This window comes from Phoxinus phoxinus (assembly GCF_949152265.1).
Source record: "Phoxinus phoxinus genome assembly, chromosome: 25".
Lineage (NCBI taxonomy): Eukaryota > Metazoa > Chordata > Actinopteri > Cypriniformes > Leuciscidae > Phoxinus > Phoxinus phoxinus.
In genome coordinates, this window is record NC_136900.1 from 14,231,638 (window position 1) to 14,251,371 (window position 19,734).

A 19,734-nucleotide genomic window follows, 5' to 3' on the forward strand; every position below is an offset into this window, starting at 1 on the left:
TTTTGAGATTATTTGTGTTAATGGATGAAGTCATGCCTGTAAAGAAGTCAAAATTGTGGGACTTTGGTACAAAGTCCGGTGTTTGTTTGTTTGTTTGTTTGTTTGTTTGTTTGTTTTTAAAACTGTAACACCACCAGTTTTTTTTATCAATATTTAACTTTTTATACACAAATGAGTTTAATCGCATATTTGCTTTTTCTATGAAATTGGTATAAAAAATTAATACATGCCTGTAGTTTCAAGTTTAATACTTAACCTAACCAAATATTCCCCAAGCAGACAAAAAAGGGTCTGGCTTTACATTAAAAGAGGAATATCTCAGCTTCCTGTTCTCTACGACAAATAATCCAGTTATGTATCTCATGAGATAAGGTGACCTAAAATCAATAATTATATTGTGGAAAAAGCCTTTGAAACGTTAAGAGAACTGGTGTGGGGAAATGCACATCATACAGAAGAACCAATGACCTAAAACACAGTTTTCCAACATTGATGTGTCATTTCTCCTTCCGTACCTCTTCTGAAGAGTTCAACAGGTTGAACTCATGAGGTTAATCTCTACTGGCTGAACCTGTTAGAAACTTCATCAGCAAATTGAAAACACTGAAGTTATAGAAGTAGAACCTACAAAAGAATGATACCACCTGATTGCTCTAAAATGTATAACCTTCACTGGTCAAACTTGTTTTAGCTAGCATGTTTTAATGCATTGTTCAGATTTCAACTTTCCAGCTGTGAGATCTGTCAGTTTCAATAGAGCTCAAATAGAGAATCAACATATAGATGGAGAAACTAGTTATTCAGATGCTTATTCAAAATATTATGTTCAATTTACAATATCAATATATTGTCAATATTACATGTACATTTTTCAGCAAATCAACATTAAAATGTGTAAGTTAATTCTGCTGAACTTCCATGGTGTCAGCTTTGGAACAATACACCCTTTTTCTTTGCGAAGCCACAATTCGGACAGGGTTTATATGAATCACACGGATTCAGTTCACACAATGATTCTCTATGCATTGTATTAAGCAGTTAAATTAGTCTGCATGAGACTAAACCATTGGAGAGTCGGAGTGAACTTTGACAAGGTCGAGCAAACGTACGATAGCTTCCTTTCTGAAAACATTTTAAGTTTAAGCACTGATTTCCCTCTTTTACATCAACTGACAAAGTTACAGAAAAGAGTTAGTTGGTTTTCGGGAAGCATTTAAAACCAATCAATAGTCATATAGTATGTTTTGCTACATTAGCCATTGAGAGATTCCAGGTCCCATGGATCCATTCAGAACCAAGGCAACAGATGTCTCCTGGTGACGCCAGGCTTATGACTCTTGTACCCAGCATGCTCCTCTCCTGGGGCCCGTCCGGTAGCTTGATGCAATTAATGAGCAAGCTAACCTTTATTGCTTTAGGGACCGATGGTGGCCGACCCATCTGTATAATCTATCAGTGACCTACGTTATAAATTTATCAGTGAGAACTTCTGAGCATGTCCTATGTTTGGACCATTGGCTCCCAAGGTGCAATTCACCAGTCTGTCTCCTTGGGGAAATAGAATGGAGGGTTACAAAGTGAAGTGGTTTGATGACACTGGAGGAACTAACTAAGTACTGAGACCGTCCCTGTCGGCATAGCAGCCCGCAGTAAACAGTTCTCACACCAGAGGATACCTATTCATCCTAAAGTCCTGTGGTTATTGGCGCACTTACAATATAGCACAAACTAAACTGCTCCAATATGAGGTTCCATCACAACCACGAGACTTTGTGAAAGGAATTTCAGGGAATTTCACTGTATTGAGCATTCACAACCAAGATGGCCCTTGTTAAAGGTTGGCATGCTGCTTTGTGGCTGAAGCCATGGAAAACAAAAAGGCTATTGAAGGAGAAATGAGATTCATATCCTCAGAAAGGAAACATTCCAGAGATTCATGCCTCTGCCTTGTACGTTCCTCTCAAAAAAATCAGCAGGCAACTAACCCAGTTTACTCTGACCAAAATGTTTCAATTGGACTAGAACAGCTGTAAAACTGAGTCAAATGTAATTTATTGTATCAGTCGATATTTTATATTTAATTGAGAATTTAGGGGGAAAGAGCATGGGCATTTGCATTTTACAACCTGTCATCATCTAAGACTTAAAATATAATATAATCCAATTTAATCCAATTATAATTATAATCCAAATTATTTAGTCCTGTAAAGCGGAATATCTCTGTAATGGAAAACAAAATAAACCTTAAGCCTAAAACAGCCATTAATCCCATCTTCCGTCATAAATATAAATGTGCATGTGTCAGAGCATTTTGGAGTGAGAGTGTGACACCAACACTACGTGACACAAAAAAAACGGTGCGAAATAAATGTGCTAAATAAGCCTTTGTCCTTTCACCTGTGTACAGAGTTGAGCTGAATTAAAGCGATACCATGCTTTACAATGACCATTATGATCTTACCATTCTAGTTACAAGGTAACTCGCAGCCACAAGACCAGTTGTTTCATAAAGGACAATCATATATATAAACCTAACAACTATTTACCTAGACATTCATGCATTACTTTATTCATCCTTTTAACTCATACTCCTCGTTCAAATTCATACTTGCTCAAGAAGTGGAACCGCCTGGTACCATTTTGTCATTACATCACTGGCAACACGCCCATAACAGGTCATCGCCTTGTCATACCCTAACTAGATATGAGCAAATGGACAACAGCCCCCGCACCTAGTCAACAGGCCAGCTGGTTTCATGAGAAATCAATAAGCAAGAGAGACAGACGATCCCTAAGTTTTCCTGGATGTTTGTTTTTGGTACTGGACTAAGGGCTTTGAGTTTTCTCTTGCAATGTCATAACCATAAATACTACGAATACTTCCAAGTTTTCAAAATTTATAGCAGGTCTAGCCAGTTTTTCCAGAATTAAATAGGAATATGTGACTAATATCATGAGTCTTTTAGTGGGAAACAAACAGCAATTAATGGGCTCAAGATCTCAAGGAGGGGCTTGTTTGAAAAGCAGTGAGTAATAAATATGATAAGAATGATAAAACTTTACTGAACTTTTGTAGATCGCACTGGTTTAGTGCTGTCTTCTGTTTGATAATGTGACTCAAATGTGAGGCGGCGGAAATGTATAGGAATCTTATAAATTCCATTATAAAATCCAGGACTCAACAGTGCAAGCATTTCAGTCGTATTTGTGACTAAAAAAAAACATGTAAAATATATTTAGAAGCACGTATGTGAATTAAAAAAGTCCCCGCCCATCTTTAAAGTCTACAAATATTCAGTTTTATGAAATTTAAAGTCATAAAGGTCCGGTTTCACAGAAAGGTCTTAGATTAAGCCAGGATTAGGCCTTAGTTCAATTAGGACATTTAAGTAGCTTTTATAAACGTGCCTTAGAAAATACATTACTGGTGAGCATCTTGAGTGCATAATGGCCCTGACATATTTTAAGATATGTCAGTGCAAGTTGCTTTCAGGTAAAACACAGCTCAAACATGCATTTTAGTCTGGGACTAGCTTAAAGGAACACGGCGACTTTTTGTTTGGACTTTAGCTTATTCACCGTATCCCCCAGAGTTAGATAAGTCCATACATACACTTTTCATCTCTGTGCGTGCCGTAACTCTGACGCACTCACCGCTAGCCTAGCTTAGCACAAAGACTGGAGGTAAATGGCTCCAGCTAGCATACTGCTCCCAATAAGTGACCAAATGTCTTTACTGTCACGTTTGATCTATTAAATGTATACTTGCTGAGTAAAAGTATTAATTTCTCAACAAAAAAACAACAAAAACTACCCCCTAAAATAACCCCAAACTTTTGAGCAATAGTGTACATATATCAGATACCAAATGTCTGAATACCTTGAAATGCCTTAAGAAAACAAATTTGCATTGATTTTTTTATATTTTGCAATGAAATAATCAGAAATAAAAACAACTGGGACTGAAAGAAAAATAATCAATAGCCACTGGTAGCTCTCCATAATGGGGATTTCACATTTAAATTTGTTTGCCATACTCCGATATCAGAGATCTAATAAAAAATGCAAATCACCTGAGATAATCCCATCAGACTGGCTCTTGCTCTTGGGAGAAAATTGATTTTGATATTTTGCATTGAAAAAAAACCCTGAGACACAATCACACAAACAAATACTTTACAACCATTGGTCACTCAATAACCTCAATAGCTGATTTTTTAGATAAATATCCTTAACTTCCGTCTGAAATCACTATGGCTCATGAAAAATGTAAGAATCTTCTGAGGGTGTTAAAACATGTTTGTGAAACTATGTGGAAAAAGATTAGCAATATCTCAGGCAAAGTCCTTGTGTTGGGTGGGGAGGCAAGTCCTCACACCATTTAAAGGATCAGACTGTTTACACTGCAATCATAGCTGCTAAGAAAGGACTTTAACAAAGCCTCGAAGTTAAATCCCGTATCAAATGTGGACAATGTGTAAATCCGTTCAAATCCGTACTAGTTCAATATATAACATACAAACACACTCCTGCTTTACAGCAAACATGCTAAATGATTACAGCAATGAGGGTTTAGCAATAATCAATGACGTCATCTGTTCTTCAAAAACTTTGGTTCAGAAATATGTTGGAATTACAAACCAGAGTTCCTAGACTATGAAATTTTTTTATTTGCATGACATTTCTGGTTGTTGGAGATTACTAGATAAGGATTTTAAAAATATCTTAGAGATCGATTGCAAACTAAGCTGTTTTTATCTTTGCAGAACTAGAACTTTATCCCCCAGTTTAACAGACAAGTCTTAAGCCTAGTCCTAGTCTAAAATGCATGTTTGAGCTGTTATAACTGAAAGCAACAAATCATTATTTTGTCTCTCAAGATGCACACCACCAGTAATGCTTTTTCCTAAGACATATTTATAAAAGCTACTTCATTTCCAAATTGAACTAAGGCATAATCCTGTCTTAATCTAAACTCTGTCTGTGAAACCAGGCCTAAATATTCACTACAAAACATGCCATGACTTTTAGAAGAAGAAAACATTTCCGTGACTTTTCCAGACCTGGGAATCACTCATTTAAAAATTCCTTTATATTTATTCCTTAATATGTTTTCAGCAAGGATATTTACAGGTTTTGAATGCAAGAACCCTGAAAATGTGTACTATAATGGGAACAATAAATATACCACTACTTAACAATCAGCAATAAAAATGAAACAATAATGTATAAAGTGAATTTGCCAAGGATTAATTGACCCTTTGCTAAGCCCCACCCTCCTTAGTTACTGTTGCTACGCCTGACAAGCTTTCGCGCCTGGCACGTCTATTACAGTATGTATGCACCAGTGTCAGACATTCCCAAGGAAATAATTAGTAATTTTTGGTGAACGGGTGAAATATCTGAGAGAGCAAGACAAAAGGGGCTGCAGTATGCATTCGAGGGATATATCCACGGTATAATATGCAACCGATTAGAGAATAATTTCATCAAAATAGAAGCTAAAGCCTATAGGCTTAATGTTAGTCCCAGCGCAAGCAGCAGCCGCCTCATACGCTGACCATTCAAATGGGAAACACACAAATTGAGGAGCAGCTATGTTCATGCACAGCAGGGTAAGTGAAATGTGAAAATAATCGAATAATTATAAATCAAACAGCTTATCCATAAATATTGTGGAATAACACTAACACCGGGAGAGCCGCGATCAGGTACTCAGGGGTAGGCCGTCGATTAACAAAATGCTGAAATATATTTTGAAGTATGTCAGTAAGCCTCCATCTTGCCTTTAATCGTCTTATTTTACGTTCAAATATATGCATTATGAACAAAGAACCCATACTATTTCCAAGCAATAGGTGTTTTAGTTCATCCTGTCGACATTTAGTTGTGAATGGGGCATCCCACACTGCTTGATCCACGCCCAGCATTTCTCCCCTTGGCTTTTAGGTTTCGGGAAGGGAAAGAATTCCCTTCCCTTCCCCACCGTCCAAACTTTTAGGAAACCGGGTATCAGATTTGCACAATCCATACGCACAACGCTTCGGCATGTTTCCCTCCCTCGAAAGCATGACAGACCTCCCGCGCCTAGTTACGGTTGCTAAGCCACGATTGGCCAGTGGCGGTTTTCGGGCGTGGCTTTGCGAAGGGTCAATTATGAATAACCGGATATAAAGTGAAGCAATTAATATGAAATGTTTGATAACATTAGCAGTCAGATAAAAATTTCAATGCATGCTTTTTTTCCACTGTATGCATTTTCTTACCAATCACAACAATGTACAATGCAAAGTTTTAACACTCCCTTATGTGTATAGTTGAAATGGTCCAAGACGCCAGAAAATAAGTGAAGCTCGATTTGATTTAGAAACGCATGTAGTAAAGTGACCATTAATTACAATGATACTTTATGTGAACCCTCTCAAATGCTGACAGTAGGCTACTCTCTGAAACCTGAAGTGGCGTGGAAATTTTCCTCCTCAGCTATTGTGTTGTGGGTCATGTCTGAGTAGACAAGACAGACCGGTTCTGATTGTCACACACACACACACACACACACACACACACAGTCGTTTACACCTCCTGCATTCTGAAATATCCACCCTTCTTCTGCACTTTGAACTTTTAGTCAGTACATACCTCGTATCAATATTTTTATTACAGGCTATAGTGCCAATAAAAGATTGGCAATACCTAACAGTTTTTTTTTTTCATATGACAAGATATGAAAATGAGAATAATAATACTTCAACCTGGAACTGGAAGCTGTGATACTACCTGGTCCCACCACCACCACCACCACCACCCACTTGTTCCTTAGGGATTGACATAAGAAAGGCAAGCAGAGACAGAAGGCTTGTTTATCTAATAAGAGCCCTCAATGGAATATCCAACTTGCTGACACGACGCACAAATATCACGACTATAATCGAGATGGCTTCTTATCCAATGGTTTTCAAACATTTATTTTCGCGCAATTTTTTTGTTTAAACCGTTACCTTAAATTTGCTGCACAGGTTTTAAAAAAATGGATATGTTAATAGCTTACAGCTTACAATAGCTTACTTGTTATAGGCTACTTTTATTCGGGGTTTTTTTGGCTAAACCTTATTAATAGGCTAATAGTGTTTTGTAATATTATGAGACCCAGATTAATTTGTTTAGTCTTAAATATAGGCTAAATATAATTTGCATTTACACCACACAACTGTAAAATTAAATTCTCACACACGGCCACGGCAAAAAAAAAAAAACTTTTTGCCTGTTTTCATAAAATATTATATCCTGTTACGTATGATAAACGGTCATACAATTAAGTCGTAGATATGTTTCCAGTAGCTTATATGTTTTATTTATCGGTTCATGAGTTGATGACCCGAGAACTCCAATTCAGTTCGAAACTTGAACGAACTTTTTCCACAGATTCATTGAAAAGATCCGACCCAAAATAAAGTTTCTCGAATCTGACATCGCTATAAAATAAATCTTAACGGACCAAATTTTCTTCTTAAGTCACTTTTCTGGCTTGTTTCTGTTGAGTTCCTGAACTTAAAGCGTGACATCTTAAAATGTGACTTCTGGTTGAGTTAAACTTCCTCAAAATAGTTTGAGGCTGTTTGAGTGACTTTCTGTTGCTATTTCGGGACTTACCTCCGTATCTTCATCTGTGCTGTCTCTGTCGAGTTCACCGATGTAGTACTGCTCCATCCACCTTCGGGCGTTCTCCGAGTGCCGGTGTGGGGGTCCGTCGATCTCCTGGCTGATGTCCTTGCCGGACCGGTGGAGAATGAGCGCCTCTCCGCCCGGGTGCATTCGGAGGAACCCTGTCACATCGTACACGCGCGTCCCTAACAACACCCAGCACGAATCCTTAGTGCAATGTTTGGCTACCTCCTTTTCAGAAAAAAAGCGAGGGGACACCGAAGGCGACATTTTTTTATTCATTTAGGGGTGTCCACAAGAGGATAGAGAAAGGTAGGCACAGAGGTGGGACCCCCACTGACTTACTCCAGCGATTATGTTCTACAACTACTGACTTTCGACTTCGAGCCTGACCAGAGTTCATAGCCGGCCTGCTCATTAAGCATCTCATGAATAATTCATGACGCAGTCACTGCTGATCTAAGCACCTGTCGCGCGTCCTGCAAAGTGTGGCAAGCGTTGTACGCTAAATTATTGTGTTTGAGTCGTTTTTGTGGTGCATTTTTTACAAGAAAGTTTTTCTTTTGTTGTTGTTGTTTTTTTATTCTAAATTACATTTATGTCAAAAGTTGTCTAATGTAAACAATCGATACTCTCCAATACTTGCACATTGTACTTCCTCCTTGTGGGCGTTATTGGTGTCATAACCCTGTCGTTCTGTTTGCACACAGGGCGCGACTTTAGATAGGCTGTCAATAGTGTTTTACGGCACTGTGTGACGTGACCTAAACAGTGAGATTTTTTAGGTTTTTATTTAACTTAAATAAACAAAAAAAGAAAAAAGGCGCTACTGTTTTCCCATCCTGGTCATCTGGCTGTCAGATCGATAAACCAGCTAAAGACCAGCTATTTGTTTTTCTAATTTTATGTTATTTTACCTATAACAATATACAATGAGATTTGGTCTTTTAAATATGATTGTTTATTTGTACTGGCATCCACGAGCCACTTTCAATAGCGTTGTGATGCTACGCGCACGCACACATCAGTTGAACAAACAGAAATAAATTATCACAGACTAACTAAATATGAAATTAAAAACGAACATGCATACATACAAACAGTGATTTATTAACGAAACCCAATCTGGTCACAATGTTCTACTCAGATTTTGAATAATCTAAAATCTAGTTTTTGCCATCAGTGCCATACAAGACCTAAAATTAAAATAATAATAAATGATTATTAATATTCCCATTATACTGTCTATTTCACCTCTTCAGTTTTTTGGTCCAGTTTAATTTTCAAATAGGGAATTACAGTTTCGTCTCAGGGTGGCAGTATTGCAAAGTAAATAAATAGGTTTCACAAACATGCTCAATGTTTTTTCCCCCAGAAAGGATATAGTAAATTACAAGCACAACATTTAATCTAGCTATTGCATGTAAAGCATTGTCTAAAGACTTAAATCATTTCTAAAAATTGCCCTAATTATAAATAAAATTAGAATATTCTTATATTTGGAATGAAAAGTTCTTCATGAATTACACCTGAATTTGACATGCGTAGGAAGGTATATAGGGAGCTGTGAGTGGTGGTGATAGTCTATGTAATGTAGGGTGACAGCATAATGGGAGGCGCAAGAAAACAGGAAGGACATTTAGAGGCTTTTGAAATTTGCACTGGTGGTTACTAAGAGATTTATTGCAGCTCAATATTTTATGGCACTGAACCATACAATTTTATAGCATGTGAGGAGATAAAGAGAAGAGGAGAGTTCAGAGAACTTTGTTCCATTTTGTTTGATCAAATGTACAAAAAATAATGCCTATATTGCTTTTCCAAACAGCTATTAGTTTTTCTAGTGAATTTATTTAAGATTAGGGTTGGAAATATTATCAGTTCCGAATAATTCAACAATACTTTCACTCGTATTTGATGTTTGCAGACCTAAACATTTCTAGGGTTTGTGAAAGTTGCTTCTGGTTTTTGTGTGACCTGTTACATCGTGCAAAGGCCTGTCTTGAGGTTTTTGGTTTTAATGAGACAACTGACAGCTAAACAAGGCAGCAAAGCTGTGGTTGTCAAGCCAGCACACGTGGTGTGAGTTTGTGATGATGTCATTTTAGATAATTAACTGAGTTTTAAGTTTTATAAAAAACAGTTTCTAAGACATTTTCAGTGGTGGATGCGTACTGTAATGTACGAATAATTCATTAAGAAAACACAAGCAAGTGCGGATCTTTCGTTCTTTATTTCAATGTTGGATGTTAAGAAACGTATTCATGAATCCACATTACACATTTAAGTTTGTTGCCATATAAGAATTGATTTTAAGGTCATGTTAATGGTTTTAAAAGTGCCAAATGCACTAATGACTGACTGTCATTCAAAATGTGATCAAGTTATTTATTTATTTATTAAACAATACAATTTAAAGAATCACTGTAAGCAAGTGAACCTGCTTTTCAAAAAGACTTGACCCAAAATTCTGTAGCCTAAACATTTCGTACAAATTAAATATTAGACAAGCTCAAAATATTCACATTTTTAAAAAGATTCTGATGTTTTTTTATTTATTAATATAGTCCTGCTTTATGCCATTGTATTTTTATGTCATTTTTTATTAGCTTTTCCATGTATTTGCTTTTTTTATGTAATCGAATTCATTCATTCACTCATTCGTTTTAACACCATACCATGTAAAGAATCAGACTATAAGCACATGAACCTACACTGTAAAAAAATGTTGGTTTAACTTTAAAAAAAAGCAAGTTTCCTTCTTGCCTTAAAATTTTGAGTTCGTTGTAATTAAAAATTTGAGTTAATACAAGGAAGAAGAATGGTTTAATAAACAGAAATTAAAAATAGTATGTTATCTTCACACATTAGTTATCGAAGTTGATTTGACAAAAGATAAAAAGTTGTGACAACAAATCATGAAAATATTTTTTTTACAGTGTACTTTTCAAAAAGGCATAAAAAATTTCCCCAAAAATCTGTAAAATATCACAAATATCAAAAATAATTTTTTTCAGTTTCTTAAGATCTTTCTTTTAGGTTTTAATTAATTTAAGCCTGCTTTTACCATTGTATTCACTTTTATTTGCTTTTCCATTTAATTGCTTTTTGTCTGTTCAAATGTAATCAAATATTTTTTATATTTTTTATAATATTTATAATTTATAAAATATATGTATATGTTTATCATATTTATTTTTATTCGTTCATTCATTGTTTGTTTGTTTGTTTGTTTGTTTCACTCTAAAAAATGCTGGGTTGTTTTAACCCAAATTTGGGTAAAATATGGACGTCGGGTTAACATTTTTAATTAAAAAATTAAAAAGCAGGCTGGGTTTGTCCATATTTGACCCAGATTTGGGTTGAAACAACCCAGCATTGTATTTGCCTTTTTAATTTCTAATATGTAAAAAAAAAAAAAAGTTAAAGTATTTTTAATTAATCAATTCCATTTGCTTTTCCATTTATTTACTCTGTCAAAATGTGATTAAAATCAGTTTTTAATGTATTTATTTATTGTTTTGTTTGTCCCATTTTTGTGGGGCTTTCCAATATTTCTAGTTAATTTTAATTTATTATTTTTATTAATTTATTAATTTATTATTGTTGTTTTTGTTATGCATTCTTTTTTTTTAATGTTCATACTCTGACATATGAAGCACTGCATTTTATGAAAGATGGTACATAAACTGCCAAGATGAATGCAATTTATTCATTAACCCTGTAATACTTTTCATGTTTAATCCATGACCCACTGTCATTCTATAGCAGTCTCATTGTCAGTAAAGCATGAGCTGCTTTAATTTATTTTTGTGGGCTACACAAAGCTTCTCTCCCAGGAGCACGTCGCCCAATTCACAACAGCCTTTGTTCTTAGAATGGCTCTTTGTTCCCTCCTACGAGAATCTAAATTTACCCACCAGAGACAAAAGGTAGCATGATAATTAACTGCATGTCACCACTGCTGAGGACCTGAAACGCGAGACACCCTCTGCCCATTGTTGTGTCCAGTTCAGGGCAGTGGCGGAGTGACGTCACTTGGTGATGTCAGGTTCCGAGGGGCGGAACTGGACCGCCAGGGCCCCTGTGATTGGTCACATCTTGTGGCACCTGGGAAGACAACAGGTATAAAAGTTCTACGCACAGTCAAAGCAAGCTAAATTTTAAGCATAATTCTGCAGCATCCCTAGGACGATCTGATCTGAGTTGGTTACCATGGCAACTGTTGTACCGGTGAGTACTTGGAGAACAAGTATGCTTTTTTCGAGTTTAGATGAGTTGATTGTTCACTTCAATAACAGATGGTCCAGATGTCCAGATAGAAGAAACAATCTCTTAGAGAAATTTAGGGCTCGTTTTACTTCATTTTTAATTATGTTTATTTTATTTATTTATTAAGTTTTATATTGTTATGGTGATATTTAAACGGTAGATTTTCATTTTAGACACATTTATGACTTACATGTTCAGCTTTTTTGTTGTGAACAGGGTTAGAAGAGGTTGAGAATTTAAAAATGGATTGCTATTTAATAAAATAGTGTCTGTGGTGGTGATACAGTGAAATAAAAGCCATGCATTGGATCACTTAAATATTCTCAGTTCGGTTAGTTTGAGTTTTCTTTGTTCTTGACTGGGTCATGTTCTGTCAGCACTATTGGTGTGGATGTATCATGTCTGTGCTCTGTGCCGATCAAGTGTCAAGTAAAAGAATCTGTGTGTCTTCAACTTTATTGTATAGAGTCTGTGTGTGCGTGTGCATGTGCCTGTGTGTGTGTGTGAGGGCTTTGGTTTCTTAGGATGTAGTTAATTAATCGTGTCCTTGGTGTTAAGCCAGTATCTTGTCTAATTATTTTCTTATCAATTGGTTAATTCATAGAAAAGGTCTCCAAGTCCCGATTTCATGGAACATAATTCTATATCTTTGTTCTTGTTGTTCTTTCAGTGTGCATCCTGCTATGGCAGCAGCAGCGTTCAGCTCTTTGGAAGGGGGAATGGTGGCGATTACATGTCCCTTTTCAGTTACAGAGGGCCAAGAGGGGCCCCTCGCCCAAGTCTGGCCTACCACGCTCCGAAGATGACACTGCGTCAGATTTGTCGCATGTTGCGTATAATGCGCCAGCTGCGCAATAAAGAAGCAGCGGCCGCTGCTGCAGCAGCCAGGTGAGGCTTACATTCCCAAACACTCATAATCTCTCAAAAGAATAGTTCACCCAAATATCTCAATTCAATCATCATCATCTGTTATCTTCATGTAGTTCCAAACCCATATGACCTTTTATCTGTGGAAAACACCCCAAAAAAGAGTTGTTTTGCAGAAAATTTAAAGTGAATGGTGGCTATAGTCCAACAATTATTAAACATAAATGTTAATAGAAAAAAAAAATAGACAAAGTAGAGATATTTATAAATACAATAGTGTAATTTTTTTGCATTTGCAATTGATGATTAAAGACTTTTTATTTGTGGGTGAACAATACAAATATAATGTAATGTAGTATATAATTGCATATATATATATATATATATATATATATATATCACTGAACTGCACTGTTAAAAATGAATTAGTAATTATTAAATGTATACATTCAATTTGTTTTATACAATAATTAATAATACATTTTAACTTAATTAATTTGCTTCATAATTTGCCAGTTACTTTGTTAATTTTTAATTCACCTGTGAAATCAGTTCCAAACGAAGCCACTGCAGTTAACAGTTGTGCGTTTCTGAGCAACACAATGCAAGGGAACAAATTGTTCTTTGTCTGTGAAAGAATCGACTAATTGTGTGATTCAGACACGCCATGGACTCCCGTTACAGTCCGTTACAATGTAAACTCATCCGTGATGTTTCTTGAGGGTCACTGTGTGAGGGTCACTTCCTTGAGGGTGATCTCAAGTCCGGTGCTTGGAGTGCCTGCAAGTTTTGTGGTCCCAGGTCCATCGTCTCCAGAGCCAGGCCAGATTCTCCAGCCGCTCATGGCCGCCATGTCAGTTTCACCAGGCGTCACCGCCGCCACGCCAGATTCTCCAGCCGTCACTGTCGCATAACCAGATTCTCCAGCCGTCACTGTCGCATAACCAGATTCTCCAGCCCTCACAGCCGCCACGCCGGATTCTCCAGCCCTCACGCCAGATTCTCCAGCCGTCACTGTCGCAATGCCAGATTCTCCAGCCCTCACGGCCACCACGCCAGATTCTCCAGTCCTCACGCCAGATTCTCCAGTCCTCACGCCTGATTCTCCAGCCCTCACGCCTGATTCTCCAGCCCTCACGCCAGATTCTCCAGCCCTCACGCCAGATTCTCCAGCCCTCATGCCTGATTCTCCAGCCCTCACGCCAGATTCTCCAGCCCTCACGCCAGATTCTCCAGCCCTCATGCCTGATTCTCCAGCCCTCACGCCAGATTCTCCAGCCCTCACGCCTGATTCTCCAGCCCTCACGCCTGATTCTCCAGCCCTCACGCCTGATTCTCCAGCCCTCACGCCTGATTCTCCAGCCCTCACGCCTGATTCTCCAGCCCTCACGCCTGATTCTCCAGCCCTCACGCCAGATTCTCCAGCCCTCACGCCTGATTCTCCAGCCCTCACGCCAGATTCTCCAGTCCTCACGCCAGATTCTCCAGCCCTCACGCCTGATTCTCCAGCCCTCACGCCAGATTCTCCAGCCCTCACGCCTGATTCTCCAGCCCTCACGCCAGATTCTCCAGTCCTCACGCCTGATTCTCCAGCCCTCACGCCAGATTCTCCAGCCCTCACGCCTGATTCTCCAGCCCTCACGCCTGATTCTCCAGCCCTCACGCCTGATTCTCCAGCCCTCACGCCTGATTCTCCAGCCCTCACGCCTGATTCTCCAGCCCTCACGGCCACCACGCCAGATTCTCTAGCCCTCACAGCCGCCATGCGAAATTCTTCAGCCGTAACGGCCGCCACGCCAGATTCTCCAGCCCTCACTGTCGCAACGCCAGATTCTCCAGTCGTCACTGTCGCAACGCCAGATTCTCCAGCCGCTCATGGCCGCCATGTCAGTTTCACCAGGCGTCACCGCCGCCACGCCAGATTCTCCAGCCCTCACGCCAGATTCTCCAGCCCTCACTGCCGCCACGCCAGATTCTCCAGCCCTCACTGCCGCCACGCCAGATTCTCCAGCCGTCACCGCCGCCACGCCACATTCTCCAGCCCTCACTGTCGCAACGCCAGATTCTCCAGCCGTCACTGCCGCAACGGCAGATTCTCCAGCCGCTCACAGCCGCCATGTCAGTTTCACCAGCCGTCACGGCCACCACGCCAGATTCTCCAGCCCTCACTGTCACAACGCCAGATTCTCCAGCCGTCACAGGAGCAACGCCAGATTCTTCAGCCATCACTGTAGCAACACCAGATTCTCCAGCCGTCACTGTAGCAACGGCAGATTCTCCAGCCGTCACTGTAGCAACGGCAGATTCTCCAGCCGTCACTGTAGCAACGCCAGATTCTCCAGCCCTCACGGCCGCCACGCCAGATTCTACTGCCGTCACTGTCGCAACTGCCAGATTTGTGCCTAACCTAACCCACACTTGGCGGCGGTGTCCACTCCAGCTCCTCCCGAGACGGCAGAACCTCCAGAGGCAGCAGTGTCCGCTTGTGAACTCTCTTTTTGCCCTGACATGACCACGGAGGTCGTTCCCAAACTTCCTGTCTACCCTGACACAATGACGGAGGTCACCCCTGAACTCGCTGCCTACCCTGACACAGCCACAAAGGCCGTCTGTGAACTCTCTGCCTGCTCTGTATTGGCAAAGGAAGCCTTTTCTGTATCCTGTGTGTTCCCTGTCATGGCCAAAGAGACGTTTCTGACCTCTCTGTGCTCTCTGTTACAGTCCTGCCTGCTCCACCTTGGTGGGCTTCTGCCCTGCTGTGGTGGATTCGATCCCTGCTGGATCTGCTGTGGTGGTTTCCAGTTCCGCCTGATCTGCTGTGGTGGTTATTAGTCCCATCTGCTCGGCTGTGGTGGTCATCTGCTCAGCCATGGTGCTCTCCAGCTCCGCTGAGATGGTCTTCAGTCCCGTCAGCTCCACCCTGGCCACCTGACCTGCCGGTTCTGCACCGGTCACATACCCTTCTTGCTCCGCCCTGACTCTCCCTGTTCCACCTCCGCTCCACCTCCCTCCTGGACTTTTTGTTGTCTGTTTGTTGAGGAGCGTCTGGAATCCACTCTTTAAATGGGGGGTTCTGACATGATTCCTGTCTTGTGAGGTCTTTGATTGTTCCAAGGAGTGTTTTTTTTTTGTATATATACCCTAGTGTTTCTCATATTCCTTGTCTGGTGTTGTCCTCTATGGATGTGTTGTGCATATTTGTTTCAGATTCTGGATTTCCATTTGTTTGTATTATTTTGTTCTTTGCCCGGTTTCTTGTTATTCTCTGCCTGGAATTTTTTTTAAAATAAATATTAAACTGCATCTGGATTCAACACCCTGTCCTTACTGAAACAGTCACATAACAGTCTGAGAATCTGTGTTTTGTACGAATTAAAGGCTGCATCTGAAATCGCATACTCAATTGAGTAGGTACTTATTTTAAAATAAGTAATTATTCACGACTGCTAAAAAGTATGTTATATAGTATAATATAGATCCGCACATAATCCGTCATTTTGTTGACCTACCAGCGTCAGTTGTGTCGCTTCACTGCCATTTAAAAATCCTCTCCCGTGGCCTCATGGGATAGTAAACTGACCATTGTATGCACACTTCAGAATCTCACCGGTAGTAAGTCATCTGGTAATTTGGCTTACTCTTATTTGAGGACTATGAATTCGGACATGCTTCTTTTCTCAAATATGCTGATTTCTGTAAATGAATGCAAAACTAAATGTATCTTGCGGTACAGGGTGAAGTCAGTATGTACATTAACAACAATTTGAGACAAATATAATGCCAATTTAATATAAAACTATGTAAATGGCGCTCTGTGGTGTCACAGGATTTTGAACAGGGTTCTGTGCTAAACCATGGATGGGCAAACAGTGCGGTTTCGGTACAGAGTAGTCGAGAACCCTAATAACGACCTGACGCCACCTACTGGCGTAACTTCCAGTCTGTCAGGAACTTGCACAGACAAGCAGAGTGATGAAAACACTAAAAAGTCCCTGTGTTGTTTGTTCTCATCATAAACTGTTGTATGAAATCAAATGTATGAATCAATTGATCATAATATATTTGATATTTACCTTCTGTGTTTCTGTTTTACAGAAAACAGGCCTCTCCTCCCAGCTCACCTACAATAAAATCGGAGAAGCGATGCTTACCTGCCTGTTTTCGACGTAGACGTAGTAACAATATCAAAAGAGTGAGTTAAGCGTCCAGCATCTCCAAAACCTCCCAACAACTTCAGCCCTGTGGGAGTTTACAAATTGGGGAAATGGAGCCAGACCTCACTCTACACAGAAGACTGAAAGTGAGGGACCAAGACATCACGTTCTACAATCTTGTTGGATTCTTTTGTTGGGAGGATTTGACATGCAGCAAATCTGGTTTTAAAGGGAAGAAGTCGAGCAGATCTTTAGGTGCCCTGAGTGCTAGAACTCGGTCTTACATAATGACATGAGTTTTTTATATGGTTTGTTAACTAGTTTGCACTTATTGAACTCGAATTGTGAAATCTATGAAATTCCAGTAGGGTCAAACAGTTCTGTGTGCTTCTATCTGTAATTAAACCAGGGGCAAGTCCTCATCAGGGTGGAAATACGACACAGCTATTTGTTTGTTTATTTATTCATCTGTTTGTTTGTTTCTGTGTGGGACAGGGGACTTAAAGTTCCTTCTCTCTCAAAGAGGTGTGATGGAAACTTAGACCGGTGTGCATTACTGTGTTGAAACTAAAACTGACACACTGTACACAACTTGTGTGTGACAACATTGTGAATTTACTGATTTCCTATTTATCTGCCTTAGATTAACCTTTCAATAATAAAACACCACATGATTTCAAAAGATGAGTGACGTTCACATGGTTGAGCACAAATAATCATTAACTCAAATTCAGTTTACATGCACAAAATTTGCGAGATTAGCCGTGTATGCATTATAAAATTAAATAAAATAAATTATTTAGAAATGTTTTCTGGCCTATTTTTACCGCTAATAATTAGCATATCATGGCTGATTTTAGAGCCTCAGAAATGTTTGTGAATTAATAACTGAATGCATGATTTGATGTAGGCCTACACTGAAGAAATGATTGAACCCCTCATGTAATACTGCTCAGAAACTTCAGTAAACATTTTATTTGAATTCAAGTCGTCGTTCATCATTACTGCATACTAAGAAGAAAAGGCAAAGAGTTTTATACTATTAACACTTCTGGGAATGCTCAAATGTTTGAACATTTCTGCATAGTCTTTTATGAACAACACAATAAGAATGCTACCACTTCACCACATAAAATAACTTTTGAGCTGCTAAGAATAGTTTAGATAACATACATTAAATACTTAAAAATGTTGACAAAAATGTATTGTGTAAATATTGCATAAAATAGAAATCTTGTTATAGATTAATATAAATTACAATCTAAATCTAAATTACAATATACCTGAACGGACAAATAAACAAAATAAAGTATTGGCATGTTTTAAAAAGTAAAGTCATATGACTCTCGTTCTTCTGTGGAAAAGAAAAGGATACATTTATTGCAGAAAGCCCCAAGCTGCTTTATTTCAGTCACCTTTATTTATTTACTACTGGCCAACAGCTAATGTCTTGTTTCTTTTTAGAAAGAAATGGCATCCATTCAGGATTTCTAGTCAGGATTTAGACCGTATCATAGAACTGACACTGCTCTAGTTACAAATAATTTGCTCTAATCATCTGATCGTGGTTGTATCTCTCTGTTAGTGTTACTGGATCTTAGTGCTGCATTTGATACCATTGAACACAGAATTAATTTGAATAGACTTGAAAATGATGTTGTCATTAGTGGAATTGCATTTGCAAGGTTCTAATTATACTTTAAGACAGGTCTTAATTTGTAGCAGTAAATTAAAAGGTTCAGTATGGATGGAGTACCACAGGGCTCAGTATTAGGACTGTTGCTTTTCACCCTGCTACCATTGGGATATATCATTAGGAAGCATAGCATTCGTTTTTAATGTTACGCTGATGAAATATACAGCTATGTACAAAATTCTACACAATAAAAATGAATGGTGACCAGCCTGTTCCCCACAGAAAGCTATCATATGGCTTCAGAAGACTTTGCAAAAGTTGCATGAACCATTAAGAATGTATGGTTCTTTTGGAGCTTGAAATCACCTGGTATTAAAGAACATAACATGAACTTTCTTTAAAACATTTTCTTTTGTATTCCACAGAAGAAAATAAGCTATACAGGTTTGAAACGACATGAAGTGAATCAATAATGACAGAAATTTTATTTTGGGGTAAAATGTTCCTTTCAAGAGTTTGAGCTCACCTCATGGTGCTTATGAATTACAATGGCTTTCCAATGACAAAGGGCAGGTGAGGTCATCATCATCATTCACCGCTGACTGGACATCACAGACTGTGGTACAAACAGCAGACCGTGCTGAAAATTGCATGGGGAAGATGTTTTCTGAACGTGAGCTGCTGGGGAGTCAGGTTATAGGACAGGAAGCCGGGGATCAAGTGTCCTTTTTGAGCAGGAAGTTTATCTTGCGGTCTCACTCTTACATTAGATGTTGGCCTGTAGTCTAAGGCGAACGAACTGATGCTATATATAAACACATCTTAAAAACAGTCAAGTTTGCGTTTCAAAAAGATGCACACAATGGCGACCACTTAACTAAATCACAAGCTCTGATCTGATTGGCTGACCTCATGCAACTTTTAAGAGTCAGTGTACATTTTTTACTAGTCTGCCTGGAGACAAAGTTGTGTTTATTACTGAGCAAAAAAATGTCATTTTAGGGAAAATGTCCTCTTTTGAGAAAAATCACTAGGTTTGCCAAAGTCTGCAAGCTTTGTGCCAGCATCAAATGGTCAAAAGATATTCAGAAGCGGTCTCATTTTGTAGGTTATATTTCTTGGCGCATACATCGAGGATGTCTA

At 38.9% G+C, this 19,734-nt stretch overlaps 2 protein-coding genes across 3 annotated transcripts in view; one reads left to right on the plus strand and one right to left on the minus strand.

Moving 5' to 3' along the window:
• The window catches only part of fa2h (fatty acid 2-hydroxylase), a 33,972-nt gene extending 25,925 nt beyond the window's left edge, over positions 1-8,047 (minus strand). Inside the window, exon 1 of the mRNA XM_079603674.1 lies at positions 7,651-8,047. Coding sequence (XP_079459800.1) covers positions 7,651-7,944 — 294 coding nt within the window. The 5' untranslated portion in view covers positions 7,945-8,047. The remainder of the gene's footprint in view (positions 1-7,650) is intronic.
• Positions 8,048-11,264: 3,217 nt separating this feature from the next.
• LOC306993680 (uncharacterized protein) lies at positions 11,265-17,885 on the plus strand. 2 transcript variants are annotated; one of them, XM_079603677.1, is made up of 3 exons: positions 11,265-11,895; positions 12,605-12,822; positions 16,897-17,885. In XM_079603677.1, the coding sequence occupies exons 1-3, from the start codon at positions 11,878-11,880 to the stop codon at positions 17,000-17,002; spliced, it is 342 nt and encodes a 113-aa protein (XP_079459803.1). In that variant the 5' UTR covers positions 11,265-11,877; the 3' UTR covers positions 17,003-17,885. The 2 variants fall into 2 exon arrangements, with proteins under 2 accessions (XP_079459803.1, XP_079459802.1); XM_079603676.1 differs by having other exon boundaries at positions 11,265-11,787.
• The last annotated feature ends 1,849 nt before the right edge of the window (positions 17,886-19,734 follow it).

Excerpts from the sequence above, each read along its gene's own strand:
- LOC306993680 (XM_079603676.1), top strand. The coding sequence starts at position 11,707 with ATGTCAGGTTCCGAGGGGCGGAACTGGACCGCCAGGGCCCCTGTGATT. Across the intron at positions 11,788-12,604 it reads GGCACCTGGGAAGACAACAG|TGTGCATCCTGCTATGGCAG; the intron begins GTATAAAAGTTC and ends TTGTTCTTTCAG. Across the intron at positions 12,823-16,896 it reads GCCGCTGCTGCAGCAGCCAG|AAAACAGGCCTCTCCTCCCA; the intron begins GTGAGGCTTACA and ends TCTGTTTTACAG.